This window comes from Schistocerca americana, chromosome 11, assembly GCF_021461395.2.
Source record: "Schistocerca americana isolate TAMUIC-IGC-003095 chromosome 11, iqSchAmer2.1, whole genome shotgun sequence".
Taxonomy (NCBI): domain Eukaryota; kingdom Metazoa; phylum Arthropoda; class Insecta; order Orthoptera; family Acrididae; genus Schistocerca; species Schistocerca americana.
In genome coordinates, this window is record NC_060129.1 from 191,825,963 (window position 1) to 191,838,300 (window position 12,338).

General features: G+C 40.0%; 1 protein-coding gene across 4 annotated transcripts in view; it reads left to right on the plus strand.

Annotated features, from left to right (window-relative positions):
• Nucleotides 1-12,338, plus strand: part of LOC124553713 — a 194,263-nt gene that overhangs the window by 162,193 nt on the left and 19,732 nt on the right. For all 4 annotated transcript variants that reach the window (XM_047127610.1, XM_047127611.1, XM_047127613.1 and 1 more), the window contains one exon: nucleotides 3,408-3,500. In XM_047127610.1, the coding sequence (XP_046983566.1) occupies nucleotides 3,408-3,500 (93 nt within the window). The remainder of the gene's footprint in view (nucleotides 1-3,407; nucleotides 3,501-12,338) is intronic.

Genomic DNA, 12,338 nt, shown 5'->3' on the forward strand with positions numbered 1-12,338 from the left:
GTTGTTGTCTTGCAAACGCCCCCATCTGTTGTCTCAGGGATCGAGACGTGGCTGCACGATCCGTTACAGCCATGCAGATAAGATGCCTGTCATCTTGACTGCTAGTGATACGAGGCCGTTGGGATCCAGCATGGCATTCCGTATTACCCTCCTGAACCCACCGATTCCATATTCTGCTAACAGTCATTGAATCTCAACCAATGCGAGCAGCAATGTCGCGATACCATAAACCGCAATCACGATAGGCTACAATCCGACCTTTATCAAAGTTGGAAACGTGATGATACGCATTTCTCCTCCTTATACGAGGCATCACGATGTTTCACCAGGCAACGCCGGTCAACTACTGTTTGTGTATGAGAAATCGGTTGGATACTTTCCTCATGTCAGCATGTTGTAGGTGTCACTACCGACGCCAACCTTGTGTGAATGCTCTGAAAAGCTAATCATTTTCATATCACAGCACCTTTCTCCTGTTGGTTAAATTTCATATCTGTAGCATGTCATCTTTGTGGTGTAGAAATTTTAATGGCCAGTAGTGTAATTTTACTTATTTCAGAAGATGTTGTTAGGTGAAACTTAATCTGACTAAATTTTTTCAAAACAGACTCTTCTGTGTACTGCCTAGCTTTTTCTTTTGAACTGTTCTCGCCAATTTTTTCTCATACACTTAAGAAATGGTTGTTAAATATATTAGCTACTTGTGTACTGTTGGTTAGGATGCTCTCGTTCTCTTTAACAATAATACAACCTACCCTAGTGATTACTTTTCCTGTCTCCCTTCTAACAACATTCCATATTGATTTTATTTTTTGCCAGAGTTGTTAATTTCTTCTCTAACATACATATTTCTTGATTTTCTTACAACTTTTATAATGTTATAATAATTTTTACAGTGTGAAACTACTTCTGGATCTTTACTAGTTCTTGTTGTCTCATACGGGTTTCTTTTTCATTCTGAAGACACTTTAATACCTGTACTAAACCAAAGTTTCTTTGAAAAGTGTGTGGTGTTACAATTAGTAATTTTCTTTGGGAAACAGTGTTAAAAGAGGGATATAAATTTATCAAGAGGTATGTTGCACTTATCAGTAGCATTTGGCTCATTATATACATGTCCCCAATTAACATTTCTTAAGCTTTCTCTGAAGTGCTGTATAGATACCGGGTTGAGCGACCTGAAACTTTTACTTAATGGTTTCTGAACTATACACCGTGTTAGGTTTTGTAAGTTAATCAGTTGTGCATCATAGTCTGACAATCCATTTACCACAGGCAAAGTACGTGTTTGTTTTACATCCTCTTTCTGTATAAATACATTATCTATTACTGTGCTGCTGTCCTGAGCTATACGTGTGGGGGAATTGATCACTGATTCTAAGTTATATGTTGTTAATAACACTTCTAGTTAACTTTTCCTATCAGAATTACTTAGGAAATTTACATTGAAATCACCACAGATTAATAACTTCTTCTTTTTGTCTGACAGACAGCATAATAGGGAGTCAAACTTTTTTATGAACAGCTCCCAGTCTCCTAATGGGGACCTATACACTGTTGCTAATATCAATACTACATTATCTAGTTGAAGTTCACATGCACAAACCTCAAAGTGCTAATCAATACAAAATTTGCTTACTTCTACAGTTTTGCATGTATACCTTTGTTTTATGAAAATGGCAACTCCTCCGTTATACATCCTAGATCTACTTGTGTAAGATGCTAAATTATACCCACTTACACTGACACTGTCCATGCCCACAGTTGCATGGTGTTCAGACAGACAGAGTATATCAATCTCATTCTATTTTGGAGATCATCTAAACACACTAATAGCTCATCTACTTTATTTTTTATTCCCCTCATATTTTGGTGAAGTATGTTGATACTGCCCTCAGCTTTACCCCTATTAACTGTACGTGCAGTTTCTTTTATTCTGTTTATCTTGATTGTCATCTATCTGGATTTTGGCATCAACCTAAAAAACCTTTCTGCCTGGACCCATTAACCACAGGGATCACCCCTTGTGTGACTGTGGACCCCCTTGCAGTTTCTGCTAATAGAGAAGCTAACTTACGTTTCCCCATCCTATTCAGGTGCGGGCCATGTGTAGTGTATCCACACCTACCAATAGCATTTACTGGAACAACACTTATGTGAGATTTTGCTGGTGTCTGGAGCATCCTGTTCAGCTCAGTGTTAACATGCCTTACAGCAGTGTTTACCCAGGGCTGATGATGGTGCTGAAAGACCTCCACAAACCCGACATTTGTGTACTCAGTTTGTGCTCCTATTTTATCCAGGTCACTCCTAATACTGCATCTTGGATTCATAGCCAGGCTGTTTCCTGCTCCCTCAACTATAATTATCTGATCTTCCTTCTCAAGGTCCCTGCATAGCTGACCTAAGTTTTCTATCTCCTGGCCAAGGCTAGCACTTGGTTTCACAAAACTTGTGACCTGGTACCCTGCACCTAATTTGTCCTGAAGCTGCTGGCCCACACCCCTCCCATGACTGCTGCCTATAAGCAGAATTCTTCTTTTTGTATTCTGGTTTGATCCCGACCTGTCTTTTCTTTAAGCTAATATTCTGCTTCAACCTACTTTCAACTATTGAACAAACATCAGGTTTTGACAGCAATAAGCTGCCACATAAATATCTTATGTCTACAAACATCACAAAAAAGATAAACATTTGTGTTTATAACTTGTTTGCAATCACACCTTTCAGGTAATTTCAAATATTTTTCATGTCCAACAGACAAGCATACAGACATTTATTGATTAAAATATCTGTGGATAATTTATATTCCTGCTCTACACCATTGCACGTAAGGTTATGGTAGCACATTCAACCATGGTATCCATTTCTAAAATTTCATATTTTCAGGGTGTACCAAAATAATTTTTTAATGTAACTGAGGCCTGAAATGGCATATTTGCATAGTTTTTATAAGTTGTCACACAAGGTGTAACCAATGTGGCTCATTAGCTTCAGTAATCTTTGTTCTAATGTGGCATCAGATTGTTTTAGACTGTCACATGACCTTGCATCATTTTTTTCACATTCTGTAACATGTTTCCAAAATGTGATAGGATTTGTTGCATTTATTACACATGGATGATTCAAATCTGGAAAATTTATGTAATGAGATAATTAAACACTCTAGACTTCTTGTCTCCACAAGCTTTCTTGTTCTATGTGAGCATAGTGTAAATGTTCGGAAACATTTTGGATGAAGAAATAGGCTGCTCACCAATGAAGATACAGAATTTTCCCATAATAATGCCTAAATCATGCTTTGAATTTTTCTCTATGAGAAGTATCTCCTGCCCACGCTTACTTTAAATTCAGCCTCTAACACTATTTGTTTATAGCTACAATTAACACTACTTTCCATTTTCCAGGTTCTCGAAGGTCCAGTAGTAGTCTCAGTGTTCAGTGGCTGCGTCAAAGAGGATCCAGAACTAGATTTAGGAGTTAATATAACTGACACTAAAGTAAGTTTTCACATATGTATCAAGATTCTTGTAGAAGTTGGAGGTTTATTTTTACTGTATCTCCGTATGTGATAAGCTCCACATGCCTCCAATATAGTTTAAAGTGGAAAGCATGCTAGGTAAATCACACACTCTCAGCAGGATAAGGTTCTGACAACTTGGCATTTCCAAGCAGTGCAGTGTACTGGTGAGAATCGTTAGTCTTCCATAAAGCCCATCTTACATGGGATAAGGTTTTCTGTAAATTTGCTAGGTGGTGTGATTTACTGTTCACTTGCAAGGATTGCACACAGCTAACTCGCATGTCCAGGCTTTCACATGGTGTAAGATTTAGCAGAGACATGAGCAGGCTCACTGACTGGATGAATGGCAAGGTGAACAAATGGGCCAATCTGCAGTCTTTCTCAGACAATTGTAAAGAAATTATTTGCTGAAAGAAATTTCGTTCTCATAGATCTCATAGCTTCATTTGTCAGCTTCATGATGAACTTCCTGTCATTTCTTTAAATAATCATAGTTATTCGATACTTAAAGATTAAATAAACTACTGGAAGAAATTTGGAAGTTTTTAAATGCAAATAGTGGTCACAATGAATTTGCTTTTGGTGCATGTTGCATATGAAGTGTGAAGTGTGGCTGACATTCAATTAGTCTTTAAACATCAAAGGATATCACTATTGTGGGGTCCAGCCCACTTGACACTTAGAGTGCCTAAAGGATTGTGCTTTCTCAGATAGCTATACAACAATTCAAGCAAGTCACATTAATGGGTCTTATTACACTAAAGTAGATTGACAGTACTTAAGTTTGGTACAAGAGCGTCACAAGCGATGGGCAACGTGCAAACAGTCAGTATTCCTTTGCTATATACAATGTTCATGCAAGTTTGTCACACAGTTTGTGGATCACTGATAATGGCTATCATAGATGCTCTCTCCTCAGGTGTGGTTTCTACTAGTGTCAGTCTTCTACTCCCCCTGAGGCTGGCAGGAACGGCACTTGTACTCTCTTCATATAGAGGGTGCTCATGTCGTGGTGTGGTCCTAGTCAGCGGGCTATTGTCTGATGTCATCTCACAGCCTTGTCTGCTCTTGCATTCTTCATCTTCATGCCGGTGCTTTCCATTATGCTGGAACAACTATCACCAATCTTGAGAATATTTACAGGGATTGGAACTAAAAGTGATAATATATTAATTGTTTTCATATTTCTCAAATAACTGAGACACAGAAATAATATCTTTAAATCAGATTCAGTACTAATCAGTCACTATTGAAAATACATTGGGGTATTATGTCAGAATTTTAACAGAAGTAGCTATTTATTTACCCCAGGCTTCTCACTCTTTTTTTTATCCAGAGAAATGTTACTATTGCTTAGTTTTGAGTAAAACATAACTTTTCTTGTTGGTATGTCAAAATCTGCTTCTTTTGCCATAACACAGCAGACTTGACAAACATTTATCTCACTAATATTCATATGCAGTTGAAACTTTACCAGTAACTTGAAACAGTGTAGTATTAAATTAACAACTAAGGACAAGAAAGGTCAATACCTTATGAAAAAAGCATTCTCAATATAAAACCAAACATATAATTTCTTCATTTATATTGTTGCAACAGCAATTCGTGTTTAACCAACTATCGATGACACTTAAAAATTACATTAGTTCTTTGAAAAAATCTGCTTGAATGTTTTGATAGAAATATTAATCATATGGCAAAATACTGTCCTCTTTACATGCTATATCATTTGCCAAAATCTTGTTTAGACATCTGTAACCATGTATGAGTGATGAGGGATGTCATGAACATTTCAATCTGGTTTTTTTACTGGTGCACACGATCACAATAGAGCACTTTTTTCAGGATTAGTGATAGTGATATCTTTCAAAGTCTAGAGGCTAATTCAATATGTTAGCTACATTTCATGCGCAACAATATGTGGCCTATCATACACCAAATGTAAATTCATAGTGACCCTTATTTCCATTGAAAACTTTCCAAATTTCTTGCAGGAGTTTGCTTAATCTGAACGACTCACACATCGATGACTATTTAATGAAAAGATAAGCAGTTCATCAAGAAGCTAATGAACGAAGTTACGAGATATGCAAGAATCAGTTTTTTACGTATTAGTGTCTCTAAAATAGTTTGAGAGAGATTGTAGATCATCTGATAGGTGCATGACTTTCCATCTCCTCTCGAGTGTTGACTGGTTTCTTTGAGAGTTCACACCTTGTAGTCTGTGATGTTAGATGCCAAACAGGGTTTCTGATTGGTCAGCACAAATAGCATTCAGGGAAGTTTACAAGGAAAATAGTTCCTGAGCTATAATGGACAAGTGCACAGATAATGTATGGTGCCCACCTAGCAGATGATGGAGCCTGATAAGGAGCCACTGTGTGAGCCAGCAAGTAAACATACAGCAAATCTTACTCTGTGTGAGATGGGCCTAAATGTAAGCTTTGGCATTGCCTTAGTGGCAACCATACAGAGCTGTGGAACATCGTGTTTCTCAGGAGTGGAGATTTGCTTTTAAGATCTGAAACGGTTCAGACTTCTGTCTTGCTACTATCAGGCAGTCTGTTCACAGTGGGTTATCTGAAGCACTCTTCTTTTAATGAGTGCTCTTAGCTTTATGGACTGAGGATCAGCTTGTATTAAAGACCTGCTAGGGCAATACCAAACTGGCTCTGCCCTACTTACTTCAGCATGGTGATGGGCTGGGTGGCTGTTGAAATGAACCTGTGGGCAACCTCTGTGGCACCTTGGCCATCGCAGTTGTGTGAAACTTGCTTACGTAAGCAGGGCAGAGCCAGTTCACTATTGGCATAGCAGGTCTTTAATACAAGCTGATCCTCAGTCCATAAAGCTAAGAGCACTCACTAAAAGAAGAGTGCTTCAGATAACCCATTGTGAACCTCTGCCAAATACAGACTGCCTGATAGTAGCAAGACTCGTCACTCTTCCTTAGAATGTGTTTCACATTGTGAAGAGAGGAAGGATCACTTTAGGAGGTGTCAGTGTTTTACATAAAGCCCTGTCATGAGTAGCAGGAACTATCCAGTTTGTTAAACTACAGAAAAATGGGATGCTTTTTGTGGATAGTCAGATGGGGGGGGAGGGGGGGGGGTTTGTGGGAAGAGACCAAACAGCGCGGTCATCGGTCTCATTGGATTAGGGAAGGAGGGGGAAGGAAGTCGGCCGTGCCCTTTCAAAGGAACCATCCCAGCATTTGCCTGGAGCCACTTAGGGGAATCAGGCAAAAACCTAAATCAGGATGGCTGGACATGGGATTGAACAGTCATCCTCTCGAATGTGAGTCCAGTTTGTGAAAACAGATATTTCCCATCAAAACTTGTGATGTTGGACTGCATAGAGAATTATCAAAGCAGATCTAACTTCCACCCTCCATTCTAGCAATGATGTTGTTTTTTGAAGTTATTTAATTATTGCAGCCTTGAAGGACTTAAAGGAGGCTGGTAATGGTGTAGTGTAAGTTTTGTAGAAATGATTTTCTTTTGACATATGACCATGTGCAGACTTGATCACCTACGTCAGTTACAAAACACTTCAAAATTATTTAAATTCTTTTTAAAGTTGTCTCTGAATGGTTCTTGAACGAAACTGTAATTAACACATCATCATTTGAGTTGTATGCACAGAATTAAGTCACTCAGTCCAATTGGTTTCCGCAAAATTTTTTCAATTTAGATGTCGTTTGTTTCTTCTCAGAAATTATATTAATGCAAGTTATCTGGTATATTAAAACCTCATTGAATAAACTTTTAAGACTCAAACTCACGATGAACATTGTCAAAAATTAATAATCTTGTCAAATAAATCAGTAATACTCCTTCCTTGATATAATTCTTCATAAATAAATTCCAGAACACGTATTTAAACTTTTGTAGTATACACTAGTTTATTATCTTCATATATACTACATATAGACGTGAACATGAGCCTTGACAAGATAGGACTGAACATTTACAACATGATTAAACTTTCTATGACGTTATTGTTGTAGAAACATTACAAATTCTTATTTTTTCAGTTTTTAGAAGCACGACGCAACAATTCGGTTTCAGGATCTTCTGTTGCTCTTTGGCTGTCGACCCGCGACATATAGTGACCAACAATTTTCTCTCTGGCCCCGGCAGTGAAGATGCTGTCTCCGTTCGTTGCACCACTCTCTCTGTACATGAAACATAAAAATAAATACAAAACTGTAGATAATTCACAAACATTACAAATATTACAAAATACATAAACAAAACACTAAATTAAACTTATATTCACCTGCAAACTCGGCTGACACTGGTGGTTGGGTGACGCTTCAATTTTGCGTCCCACTACAATGGGTAGAAGTGACAAATGTGAAGAAAATTATGAAAAGAACAAATTATGAGTTTGGGAAGACTGCAAGGTTTATATTAACTTTCATTTGCTTTGTCATTACCTGAACATGAGGACAGTTTATTAACTTTGCCTTAAAGTCATACATCCAAACCTAATGCATTGTTCCAAACATTAACACTAACGAGAATATCACACAGCTTTCAAAAGGCATGCAATCTGCTCGGACTACACCAGCTATCATGTGGAGATTTAACTGCATGTTCAGCATCAACATTTGACATGAACACTGTGAACATTTGGCAATTGAGACTATGCAACTTTTATGGAGGAAAAGAAGATCCAGGAGACTAGTGTTGATGAACATCATATTCTGACGTGTAGTAGTTCTGCATTTCTTGGTAATAACCATAACATATTGCTATAATTGTTTGCATCAGAACCTGAATCAGTGTCCTTGAAAATGGTTTCTTCTATACAGACTTCACAAGCTGGAGCCACCATTAATATTCTTACCTGTGAGTGCACATACCAATGCGGACTCACGTTGGTGAACCAAAACATTATGGCCACTACACACTGCTTGACTGAATGGTGCCTGGTCGTGTTGTGGGCACATGATGTGGTAAAAAAAGTATATAAGCTGAGCGTAAGTAAAGGAAAATCATGTAGTGCTGATACAACTCCCAAATGGGGAGATCTACTCGCATAACTGACTTCGACAGTGGGTAGATTGTTATGGCCCAGTGCCTGGGAATGTGCATCTCATGTATGGTAAAGCTTAGTTGGCTGTTCACATGCTGCTGTTGTGAACATCTATGGAAAGTACGGTTCTGCGACCGTGTGGGCTGCAGATTCCTCGACTTGCGCCATAGGGTGGCGGGGTTTCGGGTTCCGCTGGATAGGTCAGGAGTCCACTACACGCAACAAGCGGCTACACGGGTAGCAGGGGTTGTGTGGCGTGGGCTGGGCGGTTTTTTAGGTTAGATGGCCTTGCGCAAGTACAGAAAGGGCAACAGCCTCAACGGGTGCGGGGCAAAGTCAGGACATGCGGGGACCAAGCAGCAATCGGTATTGTAGTTGTCAACTGTCGAAGCTGCGTTGGTAAAGTACCAGAACTTCAAGCGCTGATAGAAAGCACCAAAGCTGAAATCGTTATAGGTACAGAAAGCTGGCTTAAGCCAGAGATAAATTCTGCCGAAATTTTTACAAAGGTACAGAGGGTGTTTAGAAAGGATAGATTGCATGCAACCGGTGGTGGAGTGTTCGTCGCTGTTAGCAGTAGTTTATCCTGTAGTGAAGTAGAAGTGGATAGTTCCTGTGAATTATTATGGGTGGAGGTTACACTCAACAACCGAGCTAGGTTAATAATTGGCTCCTTTTACTGACCTCCCAACTCAGCAGCATTAGTGGCAGAACAACTGAGAGAAAATTTGGAATACATTTCACATAAATTTTCTCAGCATGTTATAGTCTTAGGTGGAGATTTCAGTTTACCAGATATAGACTGGGACACTCAGATGTTGAGGATGGGTGGTAGGGACAGAGCATCGAGTGACATTATACTGAGTGCACTGTTCGAAAATTACCTCGAGCAATTAAACAGGGAACCGACTCGTGGAGATAACATCTTGGACCTACTGATAACAAACAGACCCGAACTTTTCGACTCTTTGAGTGCAGAACAGGGTATCAGTGATCATAAGGCCGTTGCAGCATCCCTGAATATGGAAGTTAATAGGAATATAAAAAAGGGAGGAAGGTTTATCTGTTTAGCAAGAGTAATAGAAGGCAGATTTCAGACTACCTAACAGGTCAAAACGAAAATTTCTGTTCCGACACTGACAATGTTGAGTGTTTATGGAAAAAATTCAAGGCAATTGTAAAATGCGTTTTAGACAGGTATGTGCCGAGTAAAACTGTGAGGGACGGGAAAAACCCACCGTGGTACAACAACAAAGTTAGGAAACTACTGCGAAAGCAAAGAGAGCTTCACTCCAAGTTTAAACGCAGCCAAAACCTCTCAGACAAACAGAACCTAAACGATGTGAAAGTTAGCGTAAGGAGGGCTATGCGTGAAGCGTTCAGTGAATTCGAAAGTAAAATTCTATGTACCGACTTGACAGAAAATACTAGGAAGTTCTGGTCTTACGTTATATCAGTAAGTGGCTCGAAACAGCATATCCAGACACTCCGGGATGATGATGGCATTGAAACAGAGGATGACACGCGTAAAGCTGAAATACTAAACACCTTTTTCCAAAGCTGTTTCACAGAGGAAGGCCGCACTGCAGTTCCTTCTCTAAATCCTCGCACAAATGAAAAAATGGCTGACATCGAAATAAGTGTCCAAGGAATAGAAAAGCAACTGGAATCACTCAACAGAGGAAAGTCCACTGGACCTGACGGGATACCAATTCGATTCTACACAGAGTACGCGAAAGAACTTGCCCCCCCTTCTAACAGCCGTGTACCGCAAGTATCTAGAGGAACGGAGGGTTCCAAATGATTGGAAAAGAGCACAGGTAGTCCCAGTCTTCAAGAAGGGTCGTCGAGCAGATGTGCAAAACTATAGACCTATATCTCTGAGGTCGATCTGTTGTAGAATTTTAGAACATGTTTTTTGCTCGAGTATCATTTCGTTTTGGGAAACCCAGAATCTACTATGTAGGAATCAACATGGATTCCGGAAACAGCGATCGTGTGAGACCCAACTCGCTTTATTTGTTCATGAGACCCAGAAAATATTAGATACAAGCTCCCAGGTAGATGCTATTTTTCTTGACTTCCGGAAGGCGTTCGATACAGTTCCGCACTGTCGCCTGATCAACAAAGTAAGAGCCTACAGAATATCAGACCAGCTGTGTGGCTGGATTGAAGAGTTTTTAGCAAACAGAACACAGCATGTTGTTATCAATGGAGAGACGTCTACAGACGTTAAAGCAAACTCTGGCGTGCCACAGGGGAGTGTTATGGGACCATTGCTTTTCACAATATATATAAATGACCTAGTAGATAGTGTCGGAAGTTCCATGCGGCTTTTCGCGGATGATGCTGTAGTATACAGAGAAGTTGCAGCATTAGAAAATTGTAGCGAAATGCAGGAAGATCTGCAGCGGATAGGCACTTGGTGCAGGGAGTGGCAACTGACCCTTAATTTAGACAAATGTAATGTATTGCGAATACATAGAAAGAAGGATCCTTTATTGTATGATTATATGATAGCGGAACAAACACTGGTAGCAGTTACTTCTGTAAAATATCTGGGAGTATGTGTGCGGAACGATTTGAAGTGGAATGATCATATAAAATTAATTGTTGGTAAGGCGGGTACCAGGTTGAGACTCATTGGGAGAGTCCTTAGAAAATGTAGTCCATCAACAAAGGAGGTGGCTTACAAAACACTCGTTCGACCTATACTTGAGTATTGGTCATCAGTGTGGGATCCGTACCAGGTCGGGTTGAAAGAGGAGACAGAGAAGATCCAAAGAAGAGCGGCGCGTTTCGTCACAAGGTTATTTGGTAAGCGTGATAGCGTTACGGAGATGTTTAGCAAACTCGAGTGGCAGACTCTGCAAGAGAGGCGCTCTGCATCGCGGTGTAGCTTGCTCGCCAGGTTTCGAGAGGGTGCGTTTCTGGATGAGGTATCGAATATATTGCTTCCCCCTACTTATACCTCCCGAGGAGATCACGAATGTAAAATTAGAGAGATTAGAGCGCGCACTGAGGCTTTCAGACAGTCGTTCTTCCCGCGAACCATACGCGACTGGAACAGGAAAGGGAGGTAATGACTGTGGCACGTAAAGTGCCCTCCGCCACACACCGTTGGGTGGCTTGCGGAGTATAAATGTAGATGTAGATGTAGATGAAGGATGATGTAACCATTAGTAGGTGACAAACTTTTTGACATTACACAGTGTGGAGGTTTGCAGGCTCACACGCACTGTGAAGCAGGATAGGCTGTGATCTGTAGCAGATCTGAAGACAGAAAACATTGCTGATGCAGCGACAAGTGTTTTAGAGCAAACCATTCAGCACACATTGTTGAACGTGGTGGTCTGAGCAGAAATCCTCTGTGTTGTTCCCATGTTTATCCAATAACATTTTCAATTATGATCACAGTGGGCATTGGATCATCATGATTGAATGCCAAACAAGGGAACTGTGTTGCTCAGGTAAATGAATCATGTTTCTTGTCATTGCAGGTTGAAAGTAGTGTCCAGATATGCCATTATCTAGACAAATGGATGCCCAGAATGGTGCACAGCACCCTGGACAGAGGCTGATGGGGGAAGTGTTACGCTGTGGTGGAAGTATATACCTATGCTTGCACAGAATCTAGTGACAGTAGTCAAAAGCAATGTCAAGTACATGGACATTGTAGCAAACCACATGCATCCCTCGAAGTTTCACACCTTCCTTTGTGGTGATAGCATATTCTAGCGGGATAACTGTCCATATCACAAGGCCAGGATTG